Genomic DNA, 13,956 nt, shown 5'->3' with positions numbered 1-13,956 from the left:
ATCTCTTAGCCACCTTGGTGTCTCTGATTAGGGTGGAAAGGGGGCTGTAAGTTTTGTAAAATAAGTAAAACAATCTTATCTCTTAGCCACCTTGGTGTCTCTGATCAGGGTGAAAAGTGGAATGCTACTGTTTCTACTCCTTCCGCTTAACACTACCTTAAAAGTAAATTATGCTTTGGAGAAAGGTGCTTAATATATGATGCATTTTAACAAATGTAACACCCAGAATGTGACACTGCATCAGGTTTGATGCCTTCATCACTTATTGAAACTCCCATTAATGAGTAGGATTGCTGCCTTGTGTCTACACTGCTGCTGTTTTAAAGGCTGAGTCAAGTCAAGGCTTTTTACCTCTGAGCGCTCCCTTCCGTCTCTTGCCTCTCGTCTCCTCGCTGCTCCTATCTGCCCTGAAGGAAATTGAGATCATCGCCCAGCTCATCTGCCGGGTCCCGATGCGGTCGCCCACTCCCCATCCCTCCCAGCCAGCCGCGCCGGATTGACGTATCACAGTGCCAGGCGCTTTGTCAACAGGTGACCCGGGCAGCCCTATAAAGGCGGCTCCGCGCGGCGGAGCTGTACTTTAGCACCATGGAGAGCTCTCGAGCGCTCGCGTTGCTGGGAGCCGCTTTCGTGCTGCTTCTGGGAGTCAGCGGCCAGGAGGAGACGGAGCTCCAGCCGCGAGCCCTGGACCTCTATTCCGCCATGGAGGACACGTCCCACGAGAAGGAGCTGGTAAACCCGACTGCCAGGAACGAAGTCTGGGGGAGTGTGCCTATTAACAGGGAGTAGAATCGTGCTGGGATCTTGTTTGATTCTCTTTAGCTGTAAGGCTTCTACGTGCTGAGCTTTTCTTTTGTATAGCGTAAAGGGCGAACTTGGGCAATTAAAGTTTGTAAGAGCGGCGAGATTAATAGAGGAGGAAGGAAAGTCGGGGCAGCACTCTGAACTAGTAGCAGGTAGTTCAATGAGGACATCAAGTCCATTGCCTCGTGCCCAGCCTTCCTCGGGGGAAGAACCGCCCTGTCTTCTGTCTCCAGTGCTGCCTCCCCATCCCCACCCCTCTTCACAGATTGTTCTGTCTAATGATGGGAAGGTTTGTGTATTTGCAGATCGAGGCTCTGCAAGAGGTCCTGGAGAAGCTGAAAAGCAAAAGGCTCCCTCATTATGAGAAGAAGTACGGCCAAGTCCCCATGGTGAGTGACTTCTGGCAAAAGACGAAAGAGCAGGTAGTAGCAGGGGAACAAAACAAGACTGGAGAGAGACAAGAGGGGCTGTGCATCTGGAAATTGCACCTCTGCCCCAAACACAGCAGCAAGCAGATGGACTGGTTTTGACTGAGGTGTGGATCTGAAGAAACCCAGAGATTTTTCTGAAATAATTGCCATTGAGGCTTGCCCATTCTCTCCCCTCTTCAGTCTCTTTGTAGCTTTTCATTTTTGTTCCTTTCTAGTAAGCTTCTGTGTGCACTTGCCACAGCCCCAGGCTTTCTGTCTTTTCCAGTCCTGATGAACAGTCCTGATGAACACACAGTTAAGTCCAGCTGTGTACAGAGGTGTTCATTTCCATGTGCAAAATGATCACAGGATAACAGTGTTAGTGTTCTCATAGAATTTTGGCTAATTCTGGAGCAGATTAAAAACGGATAAGATTGCCTGCTGCTCCCTCCCTGGGTTTTAAAGTGTGTGTGTGTGTGTCTAAGGAGGATTTCTAAATGACATATGTGATCCCTCCAGATGAAATCCAGTGGGATTGGAGAGAGGGAGACCATCATAGACTCGTAAAGTTTGCATATAGGTACTTGGATGTTGAAAAGTCAGTCACTGACAATTGAGTAATTTTCACATTGGGTTGGGGAGCTGTCAGTTTCAGGGTTATCTCTATACTTAATATTTGATATAAAAATCTGGGTTTTGGTCAAAAAAGATAAGTTGATAAAATTAAAATATATTTATCTGTTCTTAAAAAAACTAGTATTCCTAGGAACTATGTTTATGACTAATGTAATTGCTAGATTCTCCAATAGTGTAACAGAACAGATATACTGATTTTTTCTTCCATTCTTTTGATCTCCTCTTATAATCATAGAAAATAACATAAATCCTCAAGAATTTAAATTTGCAGGAATCCAGTTGCAACATTTTGCTCTAGTTCTGGTCCTCCATTGTGTCCTTTGTCTAACTGTTGGTTACTATCAACAGTGTGATGCCGGAGAGCAGTGTGCAGTGAGAAAAGGAGCCAGGATCGGGAAGCTCTGTGACTGTCCCAGAGGAACATCTTGTAACACTTTTCTGTTGAAGTGTTTGTAAAGAAGCACCCCCTCCCTGAACCACTGGAGAACAAAGAAGGATCCAGTTGCCTTGTCTGAGAAGTAATGCCTGAGATACCGAGGGATGGGTGGGGCAGAAAATGATATCCAGAGATCTTTCACACAAAAAGGGGGGGGGGAGAAAGCAGTTATGAAGTTTAACTGTTATCATGTATCACCTTTTAGAATGTCTGACATTTTCTTTACCACCCTTCTCTTCTCCATCTTTCCCATTGATTTTCTTTGTTCCCATCTCTTCCATATCCTGCATATGTATCCTTGTGTAAAGATACCAAACTGATATTTTGAAAACGGAATTTTTTGTATGTGGAAGTTCTTTATGCAAACTAGATCCAGCCAGCACTCATTAATTAAATCATTTACCTTCTTTGCAGTAAATAAGTGAGGAGAGAACAAGGACAAACATAAGGGTACAGCTTATGAACAATACACAGTATGGTTTTCTTTGTACATTAAAGTACAAAGATCTGCTTCATACCTTGAGAGATTTGTATATCGATATAAGTTAATAATGGCACCCTTCCAAAACATCCTCTTGACTAGCACTTTTGCCTGAGTTTGGTGTTACCTTCACCCCAGTGCCTGCATGTTCCTCTTTTGGTAGCCAGATTTTTGTACCAATAGCAATGGACACTGCTTAGATACAGCATGGTCGGATTCTTTGGGCTGGGATATGTCTCATGCATCCAGGGATACTTTTCTTTATTGGAATCCACAACCAATTGGTCCACTTTGTTGTCACGTTAAGGGCAATTTTATTCAATATGTTGCCAGTAACCACAAGAGTAACGTGTGTTAAGACAGTGATTAGATAGTGGCAGGGTAGGTGAGTGCATCTGGATTTATCTACACAGAGCCAGCAACTGCCTTCATGTTTGCACCTCAGATACTAAATGCATGGGATGTGATAACTGTCTAGGCTGATGGTAATTTGCAGAAGGTTTTGGAAATCTGAAACAACTGTAAAACCTGGAATGGATTTATAAGATAATTATAAAATTGTGTCACAACTGGGAAGAAAGGAAAATTTTGCTAGTTTCAATTTCTTTTCTTTTGAATGGTGAAAAAGTGCAAATCTTCAAATATGTTGTGGGCTTTCTTTTACTCCATGCTTTAATGGTTTACCAGTTAAAAGGTTTGCTGTGGATAGTGTGTGACAGATGGAAGAGTTTTAGAATCAACGTATGTGCCACAGTAGTCCACCCAAGCATGTTGCACAGAATACTATATAATTACAGAGCACTCAATTTTCAGCATCACACACATTTGGTATAACATTATGCCATCAAACCAGCAACATCAGCCAGTATGGAGACCTTGTAATCTGGGACTCTCATAACATTAGCATTCTAGTTTATATACATACAGTTGACCACTAGTAAAAACTTCGTACAGCTGAGTTGAGAGTTAAACCCACTGAGAGGACACAAAAATAAGGATAAAGATATTAATATTTTATAAGATCATTGTGATAACTGAAAATTTATGTGGGATTGGTAGTAGGCGTCACTGAAGTAATCAGGATCTAGAATTGAGGTGATGGGTATACCATGAGAATGTTCTAATGATTTAAAAGCACATAAAAATTACTTATGTACTACTGTAACAAAAATGTACAGTGCATACATATAGAAGTTTTTCAATACTGTCCTGTTGTGTTTTAATATTTTATTTCATTGTTAATAAAATCATTGTCACAGAGCCCATCTTTAGTGTAGTGATTTCCTTGTCTAAATATTTCCACTGATTTCAGAATGATTCCGATCTAGATATTGTATTTTTGAAGCTGTGCATTTGCCATGAGTTTGTGTGGTCTCCTTATCTCTATGTTATAGTGTGTGAGTGCAACCTCAAAGCCTTCTTTTATTTTGGCAGGAAAAGCCCACACTCAATAATTGGTAGCATGTTAAGATTGTGAATATCAGAGGACTAATCCCTACACCACTCTGTCCCACCAGTAGGCAAACTTAAATAACCCAGTGGGGACAAAGACTTGATTATGAACTGGCCTGTTAGTGTTTGGTAATTTACTAAATGTAAGTCACCTGTGAGGTAAATAACTGAGGCTGATTCCGTCTGCCTCTGGCATGCTGTGGAGACACTCTTGCCCTCTCCTCTGCCCTGGTATTTAACACGTTATTTTCTTGTCTGCTCATATATACCAAGGAAAAGTCCAGGGATAAAGTTCACTTATTTCCCTGCAGGGAAAAATAAAGATTTTGTTGGTCAGGAAAAAAAAACCTTATACAATTGTAGCTGCGAGGAAGACCTGAGAAACAGAGTCACTGATGGGTAAATTGTTAGAGAGACAAAGAAAGAGTCAGTCAGAAACTGTCAATCTACCACAGGAGGATAAAAATTTCACCTGTTTTAAGATCATGGGCAGATTGGAATTTAAGGCTACTGGGAAAAGACCTGGTGAGCCAACGGCCTAGGACACCAACACCCCAGCCCCAAGGAAGGGGCGAACAAGTTCTGTTGCAAGCCAGCAGCCTTTGACCCTGTGAGGCATGGGGAAGGCTTGGCCCAGCCTTGCCCAGCAAAACATGGGCATGGTCTCACCCCACCAAGGCAAGGAATGGGCCTGGCCCAGTGAGAGATGGGCCTGGAGAGGGATACAACCACTCTACGCTTTCCCATCCAGTGTGGTGAGTGATGCACAAGGCAAGAGATGTGCCCAGCCTGGATTTGCTTGCCCACTGTGGCAAAGGACAGGCTCCCAACAAGGGATGGGATCATACTTTGTTTAATCTCACTGTAATTTGATTCAGCTCTCTGTAACTGAATCCCATGGAAGGCTGCAACCTGTGTCATCATTCATTACATGTAATAACCAGTTTTCTTCCACTCCCTTATACAGCAATCACACCTGAATGATTTACAAGAGGTCTCCCTGTGCTTCAGGCTTTCACAGTTCTCTTCAATTACAGAAACACAGCAACCTAATTTAGAATTATTTAGATATATATCAATATAGCCAAAGTGCAAGTGTTTGGGAAACAAGTATTCATTCGATTGTTGAGAATACTGAAATATACAAGGGATGGTGATATTATAGTACCTGGAATATTTTAATGAAATCCACATGACTGAGAATGTTAAAAGGTGCTCACAAAGTAATATTTATTGTTTTAATTTACATTTTGCTTAGCCTGGGCTGCGGTCACACGGAACATTAGCCACACTAGAGAGACGGAAGTCAGGCGGAGTTTCCGGGCGCAATCTCACCGGCACATCTGGGAAGCGTAGCGCTTCCATGGCTCAACCGAGGCTTCCCGCCGAAACTGCATTGCTAAAAACTAGTACCTCGGAGGTACTAGTTTCCGGAAACTGCGGGGCAAGGGCGGGCGTCTGATCGCGTTTCCGGTGGCATCTGGCGCCCGCCCATGTCCCCTTGCAAACAAGGTTTTTTCCCCCCAGTCTCCGTGGATGCGCACAAGCACCCAACGGAGCATGCACATTTTTGGTGTACACGACAAAAAAAAAACACACCCGTTTGCCACACCGCGCGCTTCGTTGTTGCACGCAGGATTGTCCTGTGATCAGCACCTCTCCCTTCCCACGGAACCTCCACGGGACCTCCACGGAACCTCCAGGGGAGGTCTGATCCCTTAACCCCCCGCCCCGGGGCAAACAGCCACGCTCCCCCCCTGCAGTTTCCTGCCCGTGTGACCGGAGGCCTAGATTAGCTGGACCTTGTCAGAGTTTGGAAACTAAGAAGGGTTGGTCATGGTCAGTACTTGGACTGATGGGAGACCACCAAGGAAGACAGGGGTTGCTATGCAGAGGAAGGCAATGGCAAACTACCTCTGCTCATCTCTTTCCATGAAAACCCCATGAGGGGTTGTCATAAATTGGTTGAGATTTGATGGCATACCACCACCACCACCACCTTCCTCCTCCTCCTCCTCCACGCATCCCAGTATGGTACATGTAAGTCCAACACTGATGATCCTTGACAATCTGCTATGCTTCAGCAAGGGTTCTGCATAGAGTTGCATGGCCTGGCAACCAGCTGCAAGATGGGGGATACATGGGAGGAGGACATCAGTGCCATTGCTGTTGAAACCATAGAGCATTGCTGTTGAAACCATAGAGTTTTCAGTAATTTCTAGAGAGGACTGACATCACTTCTGGATTTTTCCTGGAAACGATGTCACAGTGTTGGGCTGATGGCCTTTTTTTGGTGTATTTTTCTCCTGACACAGCTTGGCAGCCCTATTTTTGCATCAAGTGGCCTCATACCAGACCCTACAGTCATAACAAACACAATTTATAATACCTTCAAGTGTTATCTTATGGGTACACAACTAGCATAATGGAGACTACAGGAAAGTGTCACACTTTTCCCACAATCGAGCTGATATTGAAACTTCAGCCTATTAATAAATACATTGAAACTCTGGTCTGAAAAGCTTTGATCCATATATATGACTGTGCCATGGTAGTCTGCCTAAAGCTGCTGAACAGTAACACAACACAGCTGGAGCTACGTCCTGTGGAATAGAATCAAGAGATTCCTTTAAAAATCCTCTAATATTACTTCCATATTATGCATATTATTGTGGCTGATTAATTATTTGGCTAAATGAATACTTTTGCTAACCCCAAAGCAAAGTGTTTGAAAAGGAAAAATCTTTACCTTTTTTAAAAATGGAAAAAATAACTTTAAAAAAGAAGAAAAAACCCAATGTGGTTGTGAATTAAGTGTGTGCTATTATATACAAAGGGTGCTTGGATGGAGACCTTTTTCAGGTCAGTTCAGTTTATTTCAACACAGAATCAGCTTGAAAAACATTAATACTTTTGTTGTTGTTTTTACCAAGGTCTCTTTTCACAGTTCCTTGACAATGACGTTTGTGCATGCTGAGTCCCTTCCTCTGCAATATGTGCTGCTGTATCTTTTTCAATAAGAAGCCTCTGCTGTCACCTAACACAATGACACAGATGGCAGTGACATCACTGAATGATTTAAGACTTTAATTCAATCTAGCATTTGCAGGTGCTTTGCGTCAATAACCTAGTGGGTAACAATATTTCCCAGAACAATTAGCAAACGTGACAATAGCATGTTGTAAGGGGGAGGGGAGAGACAATCCGTCCTTCTGTGAAGACACTGTAATTTGCATAGCTTTGGCTATCATTGTTAAAATCTGTGAATACTCAACTCCTATGGCAGCTTCAGTACGTGCCCACCAAACCAAAATGAACAGTATGTATAATATTCCATGCATATAAAAGCATGTGTTTAGGCATCTGAATTCCTACGTCTTTACTTTACCAATTCCGTGAGTGATCCACCAAATAAAGTTGGATCCACACTATGCTATGAAACAATTTCTTAACAAATATTTCAGAAATTATTTAAAACATGATCATCCTTGAATTAAACTTGTTAGGAGTAAGTGTATTTTTCCAGGCCAAATATAAACAGTTCCACTGTCAATAATAGCCCCTTTCAATGAATAATATAGCATGAAATATAATTCAAATAACTGGCAAATGCAAATGATTAATTGTCACTTCAGGATTCTTTGCTAAGTAATATCAAAATCAACAGTTTTACTTCCAAGGAAGTGTGCAGCAGAGAGGGAGGTGGAATCTGTTAAAATATAGGGTAAGATTTGAATAAAATAACAGTAATCCCAGCCCAGGGATGATTAACGTGCCATGAAGAAAGCTGTTCCAAAGACATTGGCCCATTATGCATGCCCATCTTACTGCAGATTTTCAGAGCAGTAAGCCTTTAATCTTGACTTTGGATTCTGTGCCCACCTTATCCACCATTCATTTTCCTCCGGTGCCTTTCTTTTGCAGCTACAATTAAGAAAACCACACACTTTTCTAAATCAGGGTGGAATGTCACTTGTGATTTGTGGGGGATGGTGTCCAAAGTTTTCTTTTAAAATTTACGCAATTGCCCTATTGCAGCTGCACAGTAGCATCCAGCAAGCACCTTCCATTTAAATCCTTGTGATTCAGATTTTGTGCATGCATTGTAGCATTAGTTTCTTGAATGAAAGAGAACAGAAAGGAAGACAGGCAAAGGGGAAAAACTTGATGTTGAAATTGACAAAAACTTTTTTTTTGAAACTGAGAAGCAGCTGTGAAGCCCCATTCCCCATATTGTCGAGCACTAGGGAATTCTCTGCTGTGTTATCAGCCACTGTGAAAAATGGCAGTCACACAATCTCATAATATGGGAAAACATATGGAGTGTAGAACACACTGACACTGGCGTTGCAAGCTGTGATCATTGGCAATGTGTGTGTGCGTGAGCACAGGGGCACATGTGCAAAGCTGGCTGCAACTCCACCACGCTTTGCACAGGGCTGTGTCATGGGCCAGCTTGACCAGCCTGAGTCCAGTGTGGCTGAAGACTCCTCAGGAGTTGAGGAGCCACATGCAACCAGCTTTGAATCAGCTAAAGTTAGTGAATTACAGATACAGGAGCCTCAAGGTTCATTGCTGGCAACTGACCTTGACCTTGAGAGGGTTGGAATCCAAGTCTTATGAGGCGAGGCTGAAAGAGTTGGGTATGTTTAGCCTGGGAAAGAGAAGGTACATGATTGTAGTCTTCAAGTATTTGAAGGGCTGTCATGTAGAAGATGGAGTGGATCTATTCTCTCTTGCTCCGGATTGCAAGACTAGATCTAATGGGTGGAAATTACAAGGAAGCCGTTACCGGCTAAATATCAGGAGAAACTTCCTAACTGCAAGAGTGGTTGAGCAGTGGAACAGACTGCCTCGGGAGGTGTGGATGCTCCTTCACTGGATGTTTTCAAGCAGAGGTTGGATGACCATCTTTTGGGTATGTCTTTCGACTATGCTCCTGCAGAGTGCAGGGGGTTGAACTAGATGACCTGCAAGGTCCCTTCCAACTCTAACATTATAGGATTCTATGATTAACCATGCACAGCCCACGAAGCACAGCTGCAGGAAAGTAGCCCACCAGGCTCCCCTTCATTAATTGAACAGCGAAGGCAAAGGCTCCAACAAGACTTAAGAACATTCAGACAGAGTGCTCGTCTCTTGGCTCGGCGCCAGCTGCTTAATCATAGCAATTCTGCATAAATGCAGGAGCACCTCCAAACAGATGGCTGTAAATCAGGATTGTTACGGAATGCCTATATAAATCAGACCTGGAGAACTGCAGATTGTGGAAGCAACTTGTCAGAACCCTGTAAACTTTGCAACCACAAGTCTGGACTCTGCCTGCCTCCTGTGACCTGTGAACTGACCCTTGACTCTGCTTTTTGGACCTGCCTGAACCTTGCTGATCTATGACCTTGGACTGCCTTGACTCTGCTTTCCTGAACAACCCGTGAACTCTGACTGCTGCTAAACTGGTATTTGACCCCTGGACTGGACTCTTGACTGTGATCTAGCTCTGTTGCCTTGCTCTGCTTGTATTCCAGGACAGGCTGCAATTTGTATGGGGGAGGAGTTCTCTGACAGAAGCTCTGGAGCTTTGGTTCCCCCAAAACTGTGTTCTGCCCTGGCTCCTACCTGGTGGAACTCTCTGCTGAATAACATATGTGCCCTGTGAGCCCTAATGCAGTTCTGGAGGGCTTGCATGGCAGAGATGTTCTGCCAGGCTTTTGGTTGAGGACAGCGATGGATATTGGCACTCCTCCCTCCCCTCTTCTTTTTTCTTCCTGTCCCCTTTCCACCTTCTTGTGGGGCAGTGACAAATTTGGAATCTGAAGTGTTAATGCCTTCTGAGAATGTTTTTATCTATGGATTATTTAAATTGTTTTATTATTTAAGAGTGTTTTTATCATTATGTTCATTGCCTTGAGGTGCTTGTATTCAGGGAAAGGATGGTTTATAAATTGAAATTATAAATAAATAAAAATTAAATCATTAAAGGGGAAAATGTTTTCAAAGCTTTAGGTTACCCTTCCCAGTCTCTCTCTCTCTTTACATCTCATGTCAATTTCATTCCCTGCTGACTATCCCCCCTTTATTTTGTTTGCATGCAGCACTTATGTCTTTTTTTTTTTTTTTTGCACTGGGGACATTGCTGTTTTCCTTCTCTCTCATACCCCTTTTAAGTCAATACCAGCAGAGGACTAAACCTCACACAGCTCTTTTTATACTCCTCCCATTTATTTTTTATACTCAGTGATCTGAAACTAGCAATAGTCTCATGTGTAAAATTTCATGGCTGCAGTCAGCGTCTGCAGTGATCTTGGATCCCAGGAACATGAATTCTGTCACTGCTTCCATTACTTCCCCTTCTATTTGCCAAGGAGTGATGGGGCTGGATGTCATGATCTTAGTTTTTTTGATGTTGAGTTTCAAGTAATCTTTTGCGCTCTCCTCTTACACCCTTAACAAGAGGCTCTTTGGGTCCTCTTCACTTTCTGCCATTAGAGTGGTATCGTCTGCATATCTGAGGTTGTTGATGTTTTTCCCAGCTATCTTAATTTTGGCTTGTGATTCATCCAGGCCGACATTTCGCATGATGTACTCTGCATATAACTTAAAAAAGCAGACTAGACATAAGAACATAAGAGAAGCCAATGTTGGATCAGACCAATGGCCTATCCAGTCCAACACTCTGTCACACAGTGGCCATCAGGAGGTCCAGCAGTGGAGACTAGAGAGGCACTGGGACTTTAATCCACCAGACTGGAAATCCTGCTTCTTAATTCTAAATATGTGGAGAGCGGAAGATGGCTGCGCTTGCTCAGTGGGGAGAGAATGCTCTACATATGTTCAGAGGTACTTTATTAGTTCAGCAGTGGATGCTGAGATAGGCACATTGTGGTGCCTCTGTGATCTTTGCCTATAAAATGAAACCGCTGGGCTCTGAAAGGAACAAATACAATGGCCCATATCCTGCCACTCCACGAAGCAAAGTTGGAAGCCTTCCTCCATCCTAAAGAGTCTTCTTCCAACAAAGTAGTTCTTTCGCCAGTGGCAAAAAGGAAGGCATCTTAGGCTGGAGGGACTTCCTCAACCCTATGGTAGGATATTGTCCAGTCAAGTGCATATAAATGTATTAAATGTGTTTGATGTCTAATTGCTTTTGTTATCCAGAGTTATCTGTTTACATGCAGTCTAAATTCCTGCTTTTTGCTTGTGACTAGTGTTCCCTCTAAGCTGAGTTAGTGTGAGCTAGCTCACAGTTTTTTAACCTCCGACTCACAGACTTTTGCCTTAGCTCAGGAAGGATGGGGCTCCAGAGCAACCTAATTGATGCAGTAGCCAAATTGCTCGCTCATTACTTTAATGCCAGTAGCTCACAAAGTAGAATTTTTGCTCACAAGACTCCACAGTTTAGAGGGAACATTGCTTGTGACGTATTTGAATCTACATTCTGAATGAACCATATTTGCCAAACCATGCTGTTAGGGTATCAGACATATTTGCCAAAAGATGTGCTGATGACAATTGGTTTAGATGACTTCTAAAGGTTTTTTTACAAATTAATGGGACAGCTCTCCCTATGTTCTTACGTATGATTTTTAAAAAATCTAGCCTTTGACTGTAACAATGGAATGCAGTTGTTTATTTTGTATGATGAACTAAACTAAATACACTGATAGCTTATTCATTACTCTCTATCCTGGTATTTTTCCTTTAGTAAGTTTTCCCCCCAGTGGTAAGATCCGTAAAAATGAATTTCTCATACCCAGGTCTGCAAGAGTATATACAGGCACCAGAGAGATTCAGAAATAGAGTCCATGGGGTAACTTAACACTATTCAGGGCTCTGTTTTGGTCTCTTGGGCTTTCAGCAGAATGAATTTTCTTCCTTCATGAAAAACAGTGTTCTAATCCTAAAGGAGCTGGGATGTAAAAATATCTACATACTGTTTATATTGTTTTCTCACTTTCACACTAGGCAGCATTAGACTGTCACTTATTTGCCTGAGAGACTCGCTTTGCTTCTTTCTATTTTAGGATGTTATTCGCTCCTCTTGCAACTCAATTAAAAATAGTAATTGTCCCCCGCCCTTCAGCACATATGAGAAATTGTAATGCTGGTTGTGGAGATGTTTAAAAAGGCTTGGGGGGGGGGTCATTGTCTTCCCCTGCCACTCTTTGGAACACATGTCACTAATTCTCAGGAGCACCTTTGAGCCATTCTACTCTCTGAATGTTACAAATGATTAGATGCCCATGGACCCCTTCAACATGCCAAAGTCATTAAACTTTTAGTTTAAAAAAGAGGGTTTGGGGGATAAATGTTGCTGTTATCACTGTAGCTATTGTGATGAAAATAATCATGAAGAAGATAATTGCAGAATAAAGTTTTAAAATATAATTTTGGGGGCACTTTAAACTTGAAAATACCCAAAATATGGTTTTTAATTTTACTATGGATCTTGCCCTACCTGACAGAAATGTCTTCATCTACTGAAAATTGAATCACCAGCCCCACCCCCATCTTATGGATGTGACCTTGCCCCATGTTGTTCAATTACATGACAACTGGACAATGATTGGTTTTACTGTAGACATATCTTGTTTAGGTGATTTTTGCCCAAGGCAGGCTCAGCAAGTGACTCATACATTCTTCAAGAACCCAAAGGAGAGAACAAATTGCTTCCAGTGGACCCCTGCAGACAGGAAATGTCCTACTGCATTTAACACTGGAATGAAACAACATGTACCATGATGAAGGGACATGTGGATTTGGAGGGTCTGAGGCAAGATTGTGGCAGAAATTACCTCAAGCAAGAATATTGGCTCCATTGAGAAATTTCCAAAATACCAAAAGAATGGCCTGATGATGGAGGCAAAAAACCCAGACAAGGATACCATTACAAAATAAGGGGTTGTTTGAAAGTTTGTCAGTATTGCAGTGCCATCCAGTACTAGAGTTACACCCTTCTAAGTCTATCAAGGTTGTTAATTCTGCTTTCGATTGTACATTTGGTTATGAAAATGGGGTTTGTTATGCATGCCTTCCTATGTAATTTGTATCCTGCCTTTTTCCTGAGGAAAAAGCTTCCTAAAATAAAAGTTTCTTAACTTGAGTACCTGTATAGGACAGAATAGGGAGAGAGCCAGTTTGGGGTAGTGGTTAGGAGCGTGGATTCTAATCTGGGTTTGATTCCCCGCTCCTCCACATGCAGCTGCTGGCGTGACCTTGGGTCAGTCACAGTTCTCTTTGAGCTGTTCTGGAAAGAGCAGTTCTCTCAGAGCTATCTCAGCCCCATGTACCTCACAGGGTGTTTGTTGTGGGGAGGGGGAGGGAAAGGAGATTGTAAGCAGCTCTCCTTCGGGTACTGAAGGGTGTATAAATCCAATCTCTTCTTCTTCTAGGGGAAGAAAGCAGCTAGACTGCAGGAAAAGTGGGGCCCTGGCCAATGAGGGTATACTCCCCCCCAACCCACAATTGTATGCTAGGTGGCCACTGGCCAGGGAGGGGCCTGTACTAGCCCCTGTACATCAGGCAAAAGAAATGGTAGCTTTACATGGAACCAGAACCTTATTGAATGTTTGTGGGACAGGAAAAGTTAATTTGAGTCCAGAGCACCTTAGAGAGCAACAAGAGTTTCAGGGTATAAGCTTCTGAGAGTGAAAGCTCCTTTGGTCAGACATCATGTGAGGAAGCCCTGTTAGTTGTCAGGCGATGTCTGGCGAAGGGAGCTTTGACTCTCAGAAGGTTAT

At 42.8% G+C, this 13,956-nt stretch overlaps 1 protein-coding gene across 1 annotated transcript; it reads left to right on the top strand.

Moving 5' to 3' along the window:
- The first annotated feature begins 588 nt into the window (after window positions 1-588).
- On the top strand, window positions 589-2,309 carry CARTPT (CART prepropeptide). Its single transcript, XM_015421743.1, has 3 exons — window positions 589-732; window positions 1,110-1,193; window positions 2,199-2,309. The coding sequence occupies exons 1-3, from the start codon at window positions 589-591 to the stop codon at window positions 2,304-2,306; spliced, it is 336 nt and encodes a 111-aa protein (XP_015277229.1). The 3' UTR covers window positions 2,307-2,309.
- Window positions 2,310-13,956: the final 11,647 nt, after the last annotated feature.

The sequence above is a fragment of the Gekko japonicus genome, unplaced genomic scaffold, assembly GCF_001447785.1.
Source record: "Gekko japonicus isolate JY-2015 unplaced genomic scaffold, Gekko_japonicus_V1.1 scaffold3743, whole genome shotgun sequence".
Taxonomy (NCBI): Eukaryota; Metazoa; Chordata; class Lepidosauria; order Squamata; family Gekkonidae; genus Gekko; species Gekko japonicus.
The sequence above is the reverse complement of the archived record's forward strand: the minus strand, read 5'-3'. Positions and strand labels throughout refer to the sequence as shown.

Bases quoted from the DNA above. Each gene is read 5' to 3' on its own strand.
- CARTPT (XM_015421743.1), top strand. From the start codon at position 589: ATGGAGAGCTCTCGAGCGCTCGCGTTGCTGGGAGCCGCTTTCGTGCTG. The intron at 733-1,109 runs GTAAACCCGACT...GTGTATTTGCAG, and splicing joins CGTCCCACGAGAAGGAGCTG to ATCGAGGCTCTGCAAGAGGT. The intron at 1,194-2,198 runs GTGAGTGACTTC...TACTATCAACAG, and splicing joins AGTACGGCCAAGTCCCCATG to TGTGATGCCGGAGAGCAGTG.